Raw genomic sequence first — 17,466 nt, 5'->3', positions numbered from 1 at the left:
AAGAGCCGAATGGCCTACTCATGCACCTATTTTCTATGTTTCTATGAAAGGGAAACGAGAGATATAGATGGTGATAGAGGGAGATATAAAACAAATGAATGAAAGATATGCAAAAAAATAACAATGATAAAGGGAACAGGCCATGGTTGGAAAAAGGCTAGATGCTGGAAAAATGTTCCCGATGTTGGGGGGTCCAGTGACAGGTGTCACAGTGTGAGACTAAGTGGTAGTCCATTTAGAACTGAGATGAGGAAAAACTTTTTCACCCAGAGAGTTGTGAATCTATGGAATTCGCTGTCACAGAAGGCAGTGGAGGCCAATTCACTGGATATATTCAAGAGATAGTTAAATATAGCTCTTGTGGCTAGGAAAGAACAGCATATGCTGGTTTAAATTGAAAGTAGAAGATTCCTTCTCTCCAGACATGCTCAGTGGCACAGGCAGCATGTCTGGAGAGAAGGGATGCCTTCTCTCCAGAGGTGCTGCCTATCCCGCTGAGCTCCTGCAGCATGTTGTGTCTACCTAGCTCTTCGGGCTAATGGAATCAAGGGATATGGGAAGAAAGCAGGAACAGGTTACTGATTTTAGATGATCAGCCATGATCATATTGAATGGCGGTGCTGGCTCGAAGGGCCGAATCGCCTACCCCTGCACCTATTTTCTATGTTCTTGGTTCTTGGTTTCTTGGTCCTCCAAAATATTCCAAATGGAATTTAAACTGGAGGTGGTGAAGGGAGGGCTTAAGCCAGAAAGGGTTATTGGGAAGAAATTTCCATGTTAGCTGCGGGCTGGATGCGAATGAGTTACAGACAATGAGACTCAACAAGACGGCTTTGAAGCTGGTAGAAGTACTTGTGTGGTGAAGGGACAGAGAGAGAGGGGATGCAGGGGTTAGGGTGCTAGAGGAATCAATATTCATACCGCTGGGTTGTAAACTGGATTATTTTACTGTAATTTAAAAATGAATTACATTTTACCGCCATCTAGTGTATTAATTTGCCATTGCTGTAAGGGATTGATAATGAAAATTCCTGGTACTATATTTGAAATTTCATAATTGTGTAAAAAATGTGTAGCATATTTAATTAATTTTGTTATAATGCTTTTATTCACGTTTGTTGTGCCATGACTGGCCCTGGATTTGTAATTTGTTTCATTTGGTTTAGAGATACAGCATGGAAACAGGCCATTCGGCCCACTGAGCCCGTACCGACCAGCGTACCCCGCACATCAACACTATCCTACATACACTATGGACAATTTACATTTATACCAAGCCAATTAACCTACAGACCTGTACGTCTCTGGAGTGTTGGAGGAAACTGAAGATGTCGGAGAAAACCCATGTAGGAATGTACAAACCTCGCACAGACAAGCACCCGTAGTCAGGATTGAACCCGGGTCTCTGGCGCCGTAAGGCTGGTGATCTAACGCCAGTTTAGTTAGTTTAGTTTATTGTCACGTGTACCGAGGTACAGTGAAAATCCTTTGTTGCGTGTTAACCAGTCAGCAGAAAGACAGCACATGATTACAATTGATCCATTTACAGTGTTTAGATACTTGATAAGGGAATAACGTTTAGTGCAAGGTATAGCCAGCAAAGTTTGATCAAGGGTCATCAAAGAGGTAGATAGTAGTTCGGGACTGCTTTCTGGTTGTGGTAGGATGATTCAGTTGCCTGATAACAGCTGGGAAGAAACTGTCCCTGAATCAGGTGCTGTACGTGTTCACTCTTTTTGCACTACGTCACAATGCCACCCTAAAGATGCTTTATAAAGATATTTTATTTTTGCTATAGTAAAATTATTATTATTATTTTTATTTTATTTGATTTATTTTTTATTTTTTAGAAGTAAAGTACATGACAATAATACAAGCCAAATATAACTTATTACATTTCTTGTACCAGTTCATTTTTTAAGCTTTCAAAAGAGAAAAAAGTAAAGAAAGTGAGAAAGAGTCGTGATTGTGTGAAAAAGTGATCAAGAAAAAAGACCCATTACGCGAAGAGTTAGAGAAAAAAGTTAAGAAATAGGCCGTAGAAAAGAAAAAAGAGAAAAAGAAACAAAAGCTCTATTAAGAAGACAGAGCAGAAAGGAATATACCAACTTCGTATGTTTCATCCCCCCTTATCAGGTCCTGAAACCATTTATTTTCAGAGTACTGTTGCACCTTATACTTGTCGTAAGTCGATAAATGCAGACCACGTCTTTTGGAAGTGGTCTGATTTGCCTGCAAGAAGGAGTCTCATATCTTCCAGGTGTAATGTTTCAAACATATTTGAAATCACATATTTATTGTTGATATAGGGACGTTTTTCCAGAATTTAAGTATAAGTTTTTTTCCCGTTATTAACCCGTAATTAAATAGATTCTTTTGAAACACAGTTAGTTCAGGGCTGCCCTCCATTGTTCCAAAAATAATAAATTCTGCTTTTGGTATCAATTTTATTTTAACTAATTTTGTGAAGATTTCAAAAATTTCAGTCCAAAATTTTACAAAAAACAAATGAGTGCGTACAGTTTTGGTCTCCTAATCTGAGGAAAGACATTCTTGCCATAGAGGGAGTACAGAGAAGGTTCACCAGACTGATTCCTGGGATGGCAGGACTTTCATATGAAGAAAGACTGGATAGACTCGGCTTGTACACGCAGAAATTGAGAAGATTGAGGGGGGATCTTATAGAAACGTACAAAATTCTTAAGGGGTTGGACAGGCTAGATGCAGGAAGATTATTCCCGATGTTGGGGAAGTCCAGAACTAGGGGTCACAGTTTAAGGATAAGAGGGAAGTATTTTAGGACCGAGATGAGAAAAACATTTTTCACACAGAGAGTGGTGAATCTGTGGATTTCTCTGCCAGTTCAGGCCAGTTCATTGGCTATATTTAAGAGGGAGTTGGATGTGGCCCTTGTGGCTAAAGGGATCAGGGGGTATGGAGAGAAGGCAGGGATGGGATACTGAGTTGAATGATCAGCCATGATCATATTGAATGGCGGTGCAGGCTTGAAGGGCCGAATGGCCCACTCCTGCACCTATTTTTCTATGTTTTCTATAGTAGCTCCAGCAAAATTATGGGGTGAAATGATTCTCGGAATAGTTTGCACGATACGGTGTTGTGCAATGTGTTGGAGAATTGTGTAACGGACAAGGTGACGCCAGGTGCCAGCTAGTTTGAACTTCCTCATTCGGGAGGAAGTGGATGTACTTGTGGATACAAAGTGTTGGAGTAACTCAACGCTTTGGGTATCATTCTTGGGGGGAACCAGCTGAGTTACTCACTTTGCACTTTGCGAAATTGCTCGCAATTTGTTTAATTTGACGACGTTAAAATTGACTGATCGACAGACAGACAGACAGCTCTGATTTCAGTTGCTGTTTATTTCACTCTTCCCACATTTACATTTTTTTTTACACACCCGGAGCGGAACCGGAGCAGATTCTCAGCCACTGGTTTACATCACAAGTCTCGAAGAAAGGATAAAGTTTCTCCGTGAATTTATTCCCAGTGAAGGTGTGGAGATGGGACTTGGTGTCCGCGTCGTAAAATGAAACTGTCCCGGACTCGTAACTGAGATAAACTCCCACCCTCCCGGGGATGGGACGGGCGGGGAGAGGGGATGGAGGGGAGGTGAATGCATCAAACCCGTCACCCTGCCGCCTGATGCTCCAGACTCCAGTCTCCGGGGTCAGTGTGACCAGTCTCTTCCTCTCCACAGACTCTGCGGCGACTCCCAGACTCCACCACCGACTCCCCGCCACCTCCACCTCCCAGTAATGTCTCCCCGATGTGAATCCCTCCGATCCCAGCACACACGCCCAGCCTGTAAACCTCTTCCCGGTGTCAGGGAGACGCCTCTCGGTCCCGGTCCATCTCACCCTCTTCCGATCCTCAGACACCTCGAGCTGCGCATGCGCTGTTTCCACATCCAGGGTGACGGAGACTGGGGGGAGAAGCAGAGAATCAGAGAGTCCCCGGGGGTCGGGGGGAGACTCGGGCACAGGCGGGCGGACAACTGACACCTCGCCCGGGGTTTCACCCACAACCACATCCGGTGGACAACACACATCTTTCCCAGAGTTTTTATCCAGGGATGGAGAGGGTTATTTCGTGAGGTGGGGGAGGGTGGACGGGGAGGACGAGTGCGGAGAGTGAGGAGGATTGCGAGATTGCAGTGGGGATGGAGAAATGAAGCGGGCTATTCATATATGGAGGCAGATTGGAGCTAGAGGATATTGAGGTGAGTGGTAGTTTGAGGTTGTTAAAGAGGAGGTAGAGGTGTGGGGTAGTGTCACCATGATCATAGTGAATGGGGGGAGACATGAGGGGCAAGACGACCTGCCCCAGTTTCTTTGAGTGGAAGGTGAGAGAGAGTGAGGGGTGGCTTGGACCATGGAAGGAAGCAGAGGTTGAATGATCGGGTGTTGGACAGAATGGGTGGAGACTTGTGGTTGTAGGGTCGCTGAAAGAGAGGGAATTCATGGGTGGATTTGATGTATGTGTACAACCAAGAACACACTGATCTCATTGTGAACCAATATATGAACTTCACTGAGGGACTTGTCAATGTTGCGCATGTAAGGCTGGTCCAGAAAGTGAAGGCAGGTGGGATGCAAGTCGAGCTGGTGAAATGGATCCACAATTGGCTTGGTGGTTGGAGGTAGAAGGTAGCGGTGGAAGGATGAGTTTTCTGCTTGGAGGTCTGTGACTGCTGGAGTGCAGCAGAGATCGGTGCTGCAGCAGGGATATCAAATCAAGAGTGCAGGTTTATCTTGAGAGCAAGGAATTTTAAAGTGGATCTGAGTAGTAAGTTTTCTTTACACTGAGAGTGGTTGATATCTGGAACATGCTACAGAGGAGGCGGTGGTGAGATCTAATCATTATATTTGAGGCACTTATCTAGGTGAGGTGCAGAAGAATACCAATGTAATGTGGGCAAATCGATTACTAAAGCTGGGAAACAGATGAACATAGACGTGATGGGCCGAAAGGCCTGATTCTGCAATGTACACCATGGCTCTCAGCTCGAAGAGCACTGAATGACCGAGTCTCCACAGCCACTTGTGCATGGAATACCAAAGGTTCCCCAGTCTCTGCGTGCAGTAATGTCTGCTTATCTCTGTCCTACAAGGTGCAGCCCACATTCTGAGAGGGTGCCCGTTCTCCAGACCCCTCAGACAGGGGAAACATCCTCCCTGCATCCAGCCCACTGAGCCCTGTTTCACTGAGATCTCCTCCTATGCACCCGAACTCTCGAGTACACAGTACATGCAGATGGAACTAAAATTGGTTACATTGTGGAGAGTGAAGAAGGTTATCTGAGAGTAAATGGGATCCCTGTGAACTGGGCCAATGGGCTCAGGAACGGCAGGTGGGATTTATTCATGTGAAGGTGAGGTGATGCACTTTGCTGAGACAAACCAGGGCAGGACATACACAGTAAACGGGGAACTTTATAAAACTGAGAGATCTCGGGCTGCAGGCACACAGTGCCATGGAAGATGCAACAGGGACAGGCAGGGTGGTGAAGAATGTGTTTGTCACTCATGCTTTCATAGGTTAGGATATTAATTACAACATTTGATACAATAAGGTTGTTAGCAAATTAGAGAGGATGCAAAAGGATTTACAATCATTTAATCGGGTGCTTTTATAGACGTGTATAAGATTTATATAATGTGCACAGATCATGTGAATAGCCACAGTATTTTGCCCAAGGCAGGAGAGTCTAAACCTCTGACTCTATGATGCTTCCCAGCTGATGAGTTTAGAGGTAGATCAAATCTCCAATTTCTCTTCAGTCCACAATAGAATTAATCTTTGCATCTATGTATTGCTTAAAGATGTATAGGAATGAACTGCAGATGCTGGTTTAAACTCAAGATAGACTCAAAGAGCTGGAGGAACTCAACGGGACAGTCAGCATCTCTGGAGAGAAGGAATGGGTAACGTTTCGATTCGAGACCCTTCTTCAGACTGGTTATGGATAAGGGAAACAAGAGATATAGGCGATGATGTAAAGAGATAAAGAACAATGAATGGAAGATATGTAAAAAATAACAATGATGTAGGAGACAGGCCATTGTTAGCTGTTTGTTTGGTGAAAATGAGAAACTAGTGCGACTTGGGTGGGGGAGGGATAGAGAGAGAGGGAATGCCAGGGTTACCTGAAGTTAGAGGAATGAACATTTCGTACCACTGGGCTGTAAGCTGCCCAAGCCAAATATGAAATGCTGTTCCTCCAATTTGAGGTTAACCTCACTCTGACAATGGAGGAGACCTAGGACAGAAAGGTCTGTGTGGGAATGGGAAGGAGAATTAAAGTGTTCAGCAACCAAGAGATCAGGTAGGTTCAGGCAGACTGAGCAAAGGTGTTCAGCGAAACGATCGCCCAGTCTGCGTTTGGTTTCATCAATGTATAAGAATCCACATCATGAACAATGGATACAGTGGATGAGGTTGGAGGAGGTGCAAGTGAACCTCTGCCTAACCTGAAAGGACTGTTGGGGTTCCTGGACAGAGTCGAGGGAGGAGTTATAGGGACCAGTGTTGCATCTTCAGCGGTTGCAGGGGAAGATAGCTGGGGAGTGGGGTAGTTTAGGTGGGAAGCAATGAGTTAACCAAGGAGTTGCAGGGGGAATAGTCTCTGTGGAAGGTAGAAAGGGGTGGAGATGGGAAAATGTGGCTAATGGTTGGATCCCATTGGAGGTGGCGGAAATTGTAGAGGATAATGTGTTGTATGCGGCGACTGATCAGATAAAAGGTAAGGACAAGGGGGACTGTCTATGTTGTGACTAGGGAAGGGGGAGCAAGGGCAGAGCTGCGGGATACCGAGGAGACAAGAGTGTGGGCCTCCTCTATGATGGGAGAGGGGAACCCCCATTTGTAATAGATGCCTATCGATAGTCTATTTCCAGTGATAGAGACTATGAGATCAAGAAAGGGGAGGGAGCTGTCGCTGATGGTCCAAGTAAATTTGATTGCAGGATGGAAATTGGTGGTGAAGTTGATGAAGTCCATGAGTTCTGCATGAGTGCAGGATGTAGCACCAATGTAGTCACCAGTGTAATAGAGATAGAGTTTGGGGATAGGGCCTTGGAGGATTCAAATGAGACGTTATTAAGAGTGAGAACCAGCTCCGCCCAGTAGTGTTAGTAGAAGAAAATTGGATGGTTCTGCGGTCGAGGAAGAAACGGAGGGCTTTAAGTCCTTCCTGGTGGGGGTTGGAGGTGTAGAGTGACTGAACATCCATGGTAAAGATGAGGGGGTGGGGGCTCTGAAAGCAAAGTCATTAAAGGGATGAAGGGCATGTGAGGTATGTTGGACATAGGTCGGTAGCGATTAGATCGGGGGGGGATAGGATGGAATAGAGGTGCGTGGAAATCATTTCAGTAGGACAGGAGGAGGCAGCAACAATGGGTCTGCCGGGGCAGTTGTGTTTATGGATTTTGGGCAGTTTAAAACTGGGCTGTGCGAGGCTGGGGAATGATAAGGTGTCTGGTGTGTGGCTTAAAGATGTCAGAAACAAGAATAATGGAAAAGTTACAAGCTTTACCTTGCTTGAAGTCATCAGATATTTCTTTGTTGAAGGAAACAGGGCAATGAAACTTTTCAATCGGTAAGGCATCATCTACCACCAACAATGGTTTGGCTTCATCACGAACCCTGGAAATATTTAACAGCCGGTTATAAACTGAGCATTAGAAATATTTTAAGGTGTTCCACCAAAACTTACAATGTTTCCGTAAAGACAATTTCCTACCTTTGCTTGCCACCAGCTTTCTCCTGAAAGAAATAAAACACAAATCTCAATTTATTGAGATGGACCGTCCTCATCCCGACAGTGGGAATTTCACCAAATTTCTACAACCCTCTGATAATTCGCATTTCCCAACTCTTGTCACCACTGTCATGCAGAGAGAAAGCGGATATTGTCGCAGAGATGTAGAACGATGGGGGAAAGCACAAGGAATGTTCATGAATGTTCATCCGGCTGGCTGCTCTTATTTCAACTCACCGCGGATATCGGGCCGTGGAGGAGGAACAGCGGCTGTTTATAAAAATAACTTTAAGTGCAGGCAATGCCCTCTATCATCTTCTTTCTCCAGTTTCGAAGCAACTGTATTTGAAGTGGGCCGCTCCAAACCGGTGCTTTGTGGGGTCATCTACCGACCGCCCAAGTATAATAAGGACTTTGTAAATGAATTCTCTGATTTTCTGGCTGGGATCGTGCCCAACTATGATCGTGTCCTTTTGGTTGGGGACTTTAACATCCATGTGTGCTGTCCTGCTAAGCCGTTAGTGAAGGACTTTTTCAGCCTTGTGGACTCTTTTGATTTTGTGCAGTGTGTGTCTGGTCCCACACACGAACATGGACATACACTGGACCTTGTTCTCTCTCATGGCTTGTCTGTGTTGAATTTGGAAATCTCTGATTGTGTGTTTTCAGATCATATGCCTGTATTGTTTGATGTCAATTTCTCCTGTGAAGCAGTTTTGCCTGTGGTGTCTGCTCGGCGCTGTCGGTCTATTAACCCTTTTACTGCTGGCAAGTTCTCTGCTGCTTTCGATCAGCTCTGCGTCCCCTCTGCGTCCACTCCTCTTGGTACGGAGGAGATTAGTTCGTGGTTTCATTCTTCATGCAGGACTATACTGTACTCTGTGGCTCCGTTAAGATCGTTGAAGCCGAGGGCTAAACCTGAACCCTGGTTCAGTGCAGTGACTCGTGCAGCACAACGGGAGTGTCGTAGAGCTGAGCGAAAGTGGAGGAAGGACAGGCTACAGGTTTCACTTCAAATTCTCAGGGACTGTTGGCGTCACTACCAAAACAGTGTTAAAAAGGCCAAGAGAGAGTACCTGTCTAAAATTATTGTGTCAAAGTGTAACAACCCTCGTGTGCTATTTGAAATCATTGACTCTGTTCTAAATGCCCCGCAGCCTGTCTGTCTGGAAGCTTCACCTGAAATGTGTAATGACTTCCTGCACTTTTTTGTTGATAAGGTTGTTCCCTTAAGGGCTAACATTTCAGCACCTGCCTCTGACCCTTCTGTTTCGGTCCCTTGCCTGGTGGTATTCAACAAGTTTGAGCCTGTGACTATATCGTATTTAAAGGATGTGGTTTCCCATATTAAGCCATCGGGTTCTCCTTGTGATGCGGTCCCTCCACATCTTTTTAAGGAGGTTTTCTCTAGTATAGGGCAGTCGGTTCTTACCATTATTAACAGCAGCTTGTGTTCTGGGGTTGTCCCCGTGAGTTTTAAGCATGCGGTAGTGCAACCACTGCTTAAGAAACCTGGCCTGGATCAATCTGTTCTGGCCAATTTTAGACCCATCTCGAAATTGCCTTTTATTTCTAAATTACTGGAGAGAGTTGTTTATGCTCAGCTAAAACTATTCCTGGAGGAGCATGATATTCGGGAGATCTTCCAGTCTGGATTTAAAACCATGCACAGCACGGAGTCAGCATTGCTAAGGGTTTTTAACGATATCCTCCTGGCTAATGATTCTGGGGATTGTGTGGTTCTTGTCCTGCTGGACTTGTCTGCCGCCTTTGATACGGTGGACCATAATATCTTATTATCTCGGCTACAGCAGTTAGTGGGCAACTGCGACAGTGCCCTGGGATGGTTCAGGTCCTATCTGGCGGGCAGAACCATGTGTGTTAGCCTTGCTGGGTTTGAATCCTCTTCCGCTCCCCTGTCATATGGGGTTCCACAGGGTTCGATTCTGGGGCCCCTGCTTTTCTCGCTGTACATACTTCCTCTGGGTTCCATCCTTAGAAAGCATGGCATCTCCTTCCACTGTTATGCAGATGATACCCAGCTTTATTTGCCGCTGAGGGGGGAAGATGCCTTTTCTGTAAAATCGCTTCTGTCTTGTTTTGATGACATTAAGTCCTGTTTGGCCCTAAACTTTCTTGGATTTAATGAAAAGAAGACAGAGGTGATTTTATTTGATCCCAATGGCTGCCGTGAACCTCCATTTGTTGATTTAGGTCCATTGTCAAGGTACGTGAAGCCAACAGTTGTGAACCTGGGTTTTAGGATGGACAGTGACTTTAAATTAGATCGCCAAATATGCGCGGTGGTTAAGTCCAGCTTCTTTCACCTAAGGAAGCTGGCGAAGGTGAAGCCCATTCTCGAGCGGCAGCATTTTGAGACAGTAATCCATGCCTTTATTACATCTAGGCTGGATTACTGTAACGCGCTCTATTTTGGTGTTGCTCGTTCTTCACTGGCTCGTCTCCAGTTGGTTCAGAATGCTGCTGCTCGCCTTTTAACAGGGACTCGAAAGAGGGAGCACATATCGCCAATTCTGGCCTCCCTACACTGGCTCCCGGTGCACTTTCGGGTTCATTTTAAGTTACTGTTATTTGTTTTTAAATCTCTGAATGGGCTCGCCCCGCCTTACCTCTCTGAGCTGCTCCACCCATACACTCCTGCCCGGTCCCTCAGGTCAGCTGGTCAGCTGCTCCTGGAGGTACCGAGGTCTAGTCGGAGGCTCAGAGGGGATAGAGCCTTCTCTGTTGCTGCTCCGGCACTCTGGAACACCCTGCCGCTGCACATCAGACAGGCTCCCTCACTGTCCATCTTCAAATCCAGTGTTAAAACGCATTTGTACTCCCTGGCTTTTGACCATGCCTGAGGCTTTGCTTCTGTTTGTGGTGTTTTTGATGTTTCTTTATTTTACATGTCTTTTCCTACTATTTCTTTTGATTGTTATTTTTGGTGTGTATTAACTTTTTTTGTCAATGATTAGTGATGTACAGCACTTTGTTGCAGCTATGTTTGTTTTTAAAGTGCTCTATAAATAAAATTATTATAAATTATTATGAGAATGACGTCATAACTGAGAGGATGGAACTTAATGAAAAGACAGGGCAGGTCGTGAGATTTCATCTGTAGAGGATGTCAGGATTGATGAGAGGGAATTTAAGTTTATCGGCAGATTTAAATGGGTGGGGATGAAATAATGTCTCAAATTGAAAGGGAGACTAATAATCGAAGCTGAAATGTAACATGGTCTTCAATAAATACCAAAAGGAATGTAGTCATGACAACATGGACCTCACTGCACTGTAGGGACTGAAACCAACAGCAGAGATAAATTTAAGTGCAAACGGGATAAACACATTAGGGCTCCTGGAATTTGGGGTATTGTTACCGGGTGTGGAGAGTAGATGGGAGGGATGATGAGTGGAGCAGAAAACTTGACTGGATAGGATGGGCCAAATGGCCTGTCTATGATGTAGAATGGGGTGTCATTCTGTGGTGAAACAAGATGGACAAAACAAACAGAGCAAATTCCCCCAAGGTGACCACCCACTGCTGATGGCAACCGGATATAGATGATCAATCTGATGTGTGCATCACGTTCTAGATTTCAATGTTAATCCCAACAATGTAGTCATGGCTAATTTAGCCCAGGACTGAAGTCCTCCCTTTTGCCCCGTTCCTTTCGATTTCAATTCCCCGAATGTTCAAAAATGTATCTTTAAATACGTCTCACATGTAAAACCTCTGAGTCTCTTGGTTGGAGACTCCCAGATATTCACTGCCCTCTGTCCATTCGTGGTCCTTGGGATCAGATATAAGATCACCTGTCATTGTTCTAAACTCCACATAATACAAACACCTCTCTACATTCCGGCCAGACAGTCCTGAGATCCCATAGATTCAGCGGGAGGACAATTAGTTTCTGAACAACAACAGCTGGAACAGAGGGAACATTTACTCAGTTCCGAATTACTGGTAAATGCAGCATTTATTTCTGAAATGTCACCCACCATTTTGTGACTGTGCACTTTCACTTCACCAAACTGTAGTGCAGGGTAGGACTTGAGGTCATCAGATATTTTTTTGAATGCCGTGTTGAACGATGCAGGGCAATTAAACTTTTCAATCTGTGAGGCTTCATCTACCACCGACAGTGGTTTGGCTTCATCACGAACCCTGGAAATATTGAACAGCTGGTTATAAACTGAGCATTAGAAATGTTTTCAGTTGTTCCTCAAAAACTTACAATGTTTACATCAAGACAATGTCCTACCTTTGCTTGCGACCAGCTTCCTCCCTGAAAGAAATAAAACACAAATCTCAATTGACTGAGATGGACCGTCCTCATCCCGACAGCGGGAATTTCACCAAATTTCTACAACGCTCGGATAATTCCCATTTCCCAACTCTTATCGCCAATGTCATGCAGAGAGAAAGCGGATATTGTCGCAGAGATGTTGAACGATGGGGGAAAGCACAAGGAATGTTCATGAGAATGATGTCATAACTGAGAGGATGGAACGTAATGAAAAGACTGGGCAGGTCGTGGGATTTCATCTGGAGAAGATGTCAGGAATGATGACAGAATTTAATATTATCGGTGGATTAAAATAGGTGGGGATGAAATTATATCTCAAATCGAATGGGAGACTAATAATCAAAGCTGAAATGTAACGTGGTCTTCAATAAATACCGAAAGGAATGCAGTCATGAGAACATGGAACTCACTTGCAATGGAAGGACTGACGCCAACAGCAGAGATAAATTTAAGTGCAAACGGGATAAACACATTAGTGCTCCTGGAATTTGGGGTAATGTTACCGGGTGTGGAGAGTAGATGGGAGGGATGATGTGTGGAGCAGAAATCTTGACTGGATAGAATGGGCCAAATGGTCTGTCTATGATGTAGAATGGGATATCATTCTATGGTGAAACAAGGTGGACAAAACAAACAGAGCAAATTCCCTCAAGGTGACCACCCACTGCTGATGGGAACCGGATATAGATGATCAATCTGATGTGTGCGCCACGTTCTAGATTTCAATGTTAATCCCCACTATGTGGTCATGGCTGATCTAGCCCAGGACTGAACTCCTCCTCTTTGCCTCATTTCCATCGATTACAATGCCCCCCATTTTTTAAAAATGTACCTTCCTCTGGTTTAAATACGTCTAACATGTAAAACCTCTCAGAGTCTCTTGGTTGGAGAATCCCAGATATTCACTGCCCTCTGTCCATTCGTGGTCCTTGGGATCAGATATAGGATCACCTGTCATTGTTCTAAACTCCACATAATACAAACACCTCTCTACATTCTAGCCAGACAGTCCTGAGATCCCATAGATTCTGCAGGAGGACAATTAGTTTCTGAACAACAACAGCTGGAACAGAGGGAACATTTACTCAGTTCCGAAATTACTGGTAAATGCAGCATTTATTTCTGAAATGTCACCCACCATTTTGTGACTGGGCACTTTCACTTCACCAAACTGTAGTGTAACCGCTCACCTTCAGAAACACCACACTGTCTTTTTGATCCATCTGTTGCTGCAACTTTAAGAGTTCCTCCTGAATGGAATTTAAATTCTCTTGAATCTTTCCAAGATTTTTCTCCATTGTATTCAGAATCTTCTTCTCTTCCTCCCGGATATCTGCCAGTGTGCGCTGCTCTTTCTCAGTGAGAATCTGGTGCAGTTCAGCATACTGGGATGTGATCTTGGACTGAAGGTTGTGTGATTGTTCCTGTGTAATAAGAGGTGAAGAACAATATTTATTGTGTTTCCTCACGACTTTAACGGTGACATTTGGCTTGTGCAATTTTTATTTGCTTTGGCAATTCAATAGTTTGTCTAAGGTAGACAAAAATGCTGGAGGAACTCAGCGGGTGAGGCAGCATCTATTGAGAGAAGGAATAGGCTACGTTTCAGGTCGAGACCCTTCTTTAGACTTTCAACGCATTTAGACAGTTTGTCTAAATCAGGGTTGGGGAACCTTTTCATGTTGGAATGCCACATTAAGTTAGCTGTAGTCTAATAAGGCCGCATCCAAGAAACTTCAATTAGATATATTTCAAAATGTACATTGTTTTGTAAAAATCTAACTACTATGTACTAACTTCAAGAAAATGAAAACAATTTGTGAATTCTAAAGTTAACTAAACTTTTAATGACTTTGTTATAACTGCTTTTTTTGGGAAAGCATTGAATATTAAGTTGCAACATGGAGGTACGCAGTTTCAGCTGATCTTCTAGATCCGTCATTTGTGACCTTCAGGGTGTCTTGGTTTGTATTAGGTAGGAGAATGTAGATTCGCAGAAATAGGTGGTTGAAAAGCAAGAAAGCATTTTTTGTGCATGTTGGGGTATTCTATTGCATTTTTCCATATTTCAATCGGATATTTCTTAACGTTAAAAAAGGACTTTAAAATGTCATCTTCTGAGAGCTCAATCAATTCCATATATAGTTCTTTAGGAGCCTTGGAGACATAGAAACATAGAAATTAGGTGCAGGAGTAGGCCATTCGGCCCTCGAGCCTGCACCGCCATTCAATATGATCATGGCTGATCATCCAACTCAGTATCCTATACCTGCCTTCTCTCCATACTCCCTGATCCCTATAGCCCCAACGGTATCATAACGGAGACATCAACAGTAAGGTTGAAATGCTAATTTGAGTGTGATGTCATGATTCTCAAAGTCAGTGAACCTTTCATTGTATTCTTTAATTAATACGTTTATAACAGCTGCGTATTCTTCAAGTAATTTGCATGAAACCTCCTGCTCATCGATGACCTTCACTAACTGGGGAAAATGTTTATCCGAAATTTCATTTTGAAGAAGAGTTTTGAAAAAATATAGCTTTTTTCAAAATGCTTGGATTTGTTTTGCCACATATCATATATAGACATAGTTTTACCTTGCAAAGAAACATTCAAATCATTTTGCTTTGACATGATATCACAGGGAAATGCGGTATCTCTATAGAAATCTTCTTTCAATAATTCACATTGCTGATTCTGTTCTTCATGAAATTTAACTACCTGTTCTCGCAAAGATAAAAATGTTGCTAACACCTGTCCCTGCGATACCGAATGCACTTTACAATGATACGGTAAATCCACAGTGAATGCCTCATCGTCCAACTTTAGCATATCACGAAACTGACGATGCCGTGTTGCATTTGCACGAATATAGTTAACAATACTTATAACTTGTTGCAAAGTGTCACTTAAAATAGTAGATTTAGCACAGAGATTTTGCTGATGCAAGGCACAATGAAATGAAATTAGAGAGCATCTGGACCTGATAATACCTTTTTTATCTGTGTAATAAACCCTTCACGTTTTCCTGTCATGGAAGGTCTGTACATACACTCACTAAATTAACCAAATCTAGTCCAACTTCATGACATTTATCTTGAAAGTTGTTGAAGAAATCTATTCCTCGTGTTCTACCTGTAAGAGTGCCCAAAGCGACTAACTCTTCGTAGCAAAGAAAATCTTCTGTTATGCCCCGAATGAAGTATAAAACCTGCGCCGAGTCAGTAGTATTAGTTGATTCATCCAAAGCGATTGATTAATATATATTTTCCTTTTGGAGTATTGCGTAAAGTTGTTCTGTGACGTTGAGGCCTAATTCATGCTGCTGATCAATGATAGTTCTCCTTGAAAGAGGCAGTTGTTTGCACTGTGAAACCTTATCGGGGTCTAAGCATCCTTCAACTTCGACAATGCATTCCTTAATGGTTTCCACATCGCTAAATGCCCCCCCCCCCCCCCCCCCCCCCCCCCCAGTATACAAGTCGCTTCAGTAGCATTATTTCCGGGTCTTGCCGCTGCTTGAAATAACTGCCTTTGCTTTTCATCTTTTAATTTCTGCAATGCAACCTTTCGCACCTCACTCTCTAAGTTGAAATATTTGTGGTCCTTAGGAGTGGCATAATGCTGATGAGCATTGGATTTCTTCAATGTTGATATTACAGTATCACAAAGCAAGCAAATCATCTTAACTTGAGCAGGAAGAAGTTTATTGTCATGTGTAGGTACACAAAAATGCTGGAGAAACTCAGCGGGTGCAGCTTTGCTCCATAGATGCTGCTGCACCCGCTGAGTTTCTCCAGCATTTTTGTGTACCTTCGATTTTCCAGCATCTGCAGTTCCTTCTTAAACACCGTGATGTGTCCCTGATAGGACAATGAAATTCTTGCTTTAATAAAATTTCAGTTCACAATCCTCATTAAAAACTTTTTTTTTCTTCCCTCAGCGTTCTCTTGGTTTTTTTTTTTACATGATGGGCTGTTAATCAGACAGAATTTAAAAAAATACAGTCGAACAATAACGTTGTTTAACTATTCCCAAATTCAACTTCAAATGTAAAGGCACGTGTACCATTATCAAAAGTTGATAATACTGAGGACTGGATGGCCAGCGAACTCTCCCAGACATTTTCCCTCTGGTCAACCAGCCTCAGGCGGTGGTGGCACCAGTTAGGCAGTGAGGTTAACGTACATTCTAGAGTCGCGTTAGAACTAAATCATGAGCATAACAGCTGTTAAAATAGCCCTCATGACTTACTAATGTTTTAATTGTGGCCGTCAGTCGGGGAGGATTATTTAGTTGAATCTGCTTTTACTCTTTGGTATTTTAAATGCGTTCATTTTAAGATTAAAATAAAATTAATAAAAGACAAACAAAAACATATTAATAAAAATAAATGGATTTGTTCTACAAAATTTGGATTCATTCAAAAAGCCGCACTTAATGGCCGCAGGTTCCCCACCCCTGGTCTAAATGCTTCTGAAATGTCGTGAGGGTAATGTTATAACCCATCAATCCTCTACCCCAATACAATTCCCTGCTGCCAGTTCCTGTTCACGTGCCCATTGATTCCCATTTATCCGTCCACCACCCACTTTCCCAGGGATTATAACAGTCACAGATTGACCATTGAACCAGCGTGTATTGGGGACGTGGAAGGAATCCGACGCGGTCACAGGGAGAAGGCGTGAACCACACGGGCAGCACCCGAGGTCAGGATCGAACCCACTCACCAGAACAAGGAGACAGCAGCACTACTTGTGTCACTGCGCTGCCCTATTATTACACGAGTCACAGGGATCAAATCCACACAACATCAGGAAATCGAAACTTAAAAGCCTCACCAGAACTCCAGAAATCTTCTGTTTCTGTTGCTGCTCCATTCGCTGGATCTCTGATTTCTTTTTTGTGAGAGACTGGATGGAAGATTTCGCCTGATCCTGGGATTGTGATTGAAAATCAGAAAATAAAAGTGTTACACTAAAGATGGAATTAAACAATGATGCGATCAAAATCGGTTTGCATTTACCTTGTAGGTTTCAACAGCTTCATCCACCAGCATGAAGCGGTGATCTCTGTGTTCCCGCCCACCTGCACAAATCACACAGATCAGCTTCTTGTCAGTTTCACAAAACAGCTTCAGTTCTTCCTGATGTTCCTCGCACTGAAGTTTACTTTCCTTCTCTGTCCGATTCAGGCTCAGTGTTCGAGCTTTCTCAGACAGTCTCGCCAAGGCCCGATTCACCCTGAGGGTGCGGTCTGTAAACTCCTCTCTACATTCCGGGCAGGAGTTTCTCCCCTCCCTGTCCCAACTCTGTGTGATACAGGAGCGGCAGAAGTTGTGCCCGCAGTCCAGCATAACCGGATCGGTGAAG

At 43.7% G+C, this 17,466-nt stretch overlaps 1 protein-coding gene across 1 annotated transcript; it reads right to left on the bottom strand.

The window, feature by feature from the left end:
* Nucleotides 1-3,360: 3,360 nt before the first annotated feature.
* On the bottom strand, nucleotides 3,361-17,460 carry LOC129715635 (zinc-binding protein A33-like). The gene is made up of 6 exons (XM_055665498.1): nucleotides 17,121-17,460; nucleotides 16,936-17,031; nucleotides 13,284-13,517; nucleotides 7,763-7,785; nucleotides 7,556-7,665; nucleotides 3,361-3,943 (listed from the first exon to the last, which is right to left on the bottom strand). The coding sequence occupies exons 1-6, from the start codon at nucleotides 17,448-17,450 to the stop codon at nucleotides 3,411-3,413; spliced, it is 1,326 nt and encodes a 441-aa protein (XP_055521473.1). The 5' UTR covers nucleotides 17,451-17,460; the 3' UTR covers nucleotides 3,361-3,410.
* Between the last annotated feature and the right edge of the window lie 6 nt (nucleotides 17,461-17,466).

This window comes from Leucoraja erinacea, unplaced genomic scaffold (assembly GCF_028641065.1).
Source record: "Leucoraja erinacea ecotype New England unplaced genomic scaffold, Leri_hhj_1 Leri_1288S, whole genome shotgun sequence".
Classification (NCBI taxonomy): Eukaryota; Metazoa; Chordata; class Chondrichthyes; order Rajiformes; family Rajidae; genus Leucoraja; species Leucoraja erinaceus.
This window is presented reverse-complemented; position numbering and strand designations above follow the sequence as displayed.

What these genes read in the sequence shown, in the direction of transcription:
- LOC129715635 (XM_055665498.1), bottom strand. Translation starts at nt 17,450, where the DNA reads ATGCTGGACTGCGGGCACAACTTCTGCCGCTCCTGTATCACACAGAGT. An exon ending in AAGCTGTTGAAACCTACAAG is followed by an intron (nt 17,032 to 17,120) that starts GTAAATGCAAAC and finishes TCACAATCCCAG; the next exon opens with GATCAGGCGAAATCTTCCAT. An exon ending in ACAGTGTGGTGTTTCTGAAG is followed by an intron (nt 7,786 to 13,283) that starts GTGAGCGGTTAC and finishes TATTTCTTTCAG; the next exon opens with GAGAAAGCTGGTGGCAAGCA.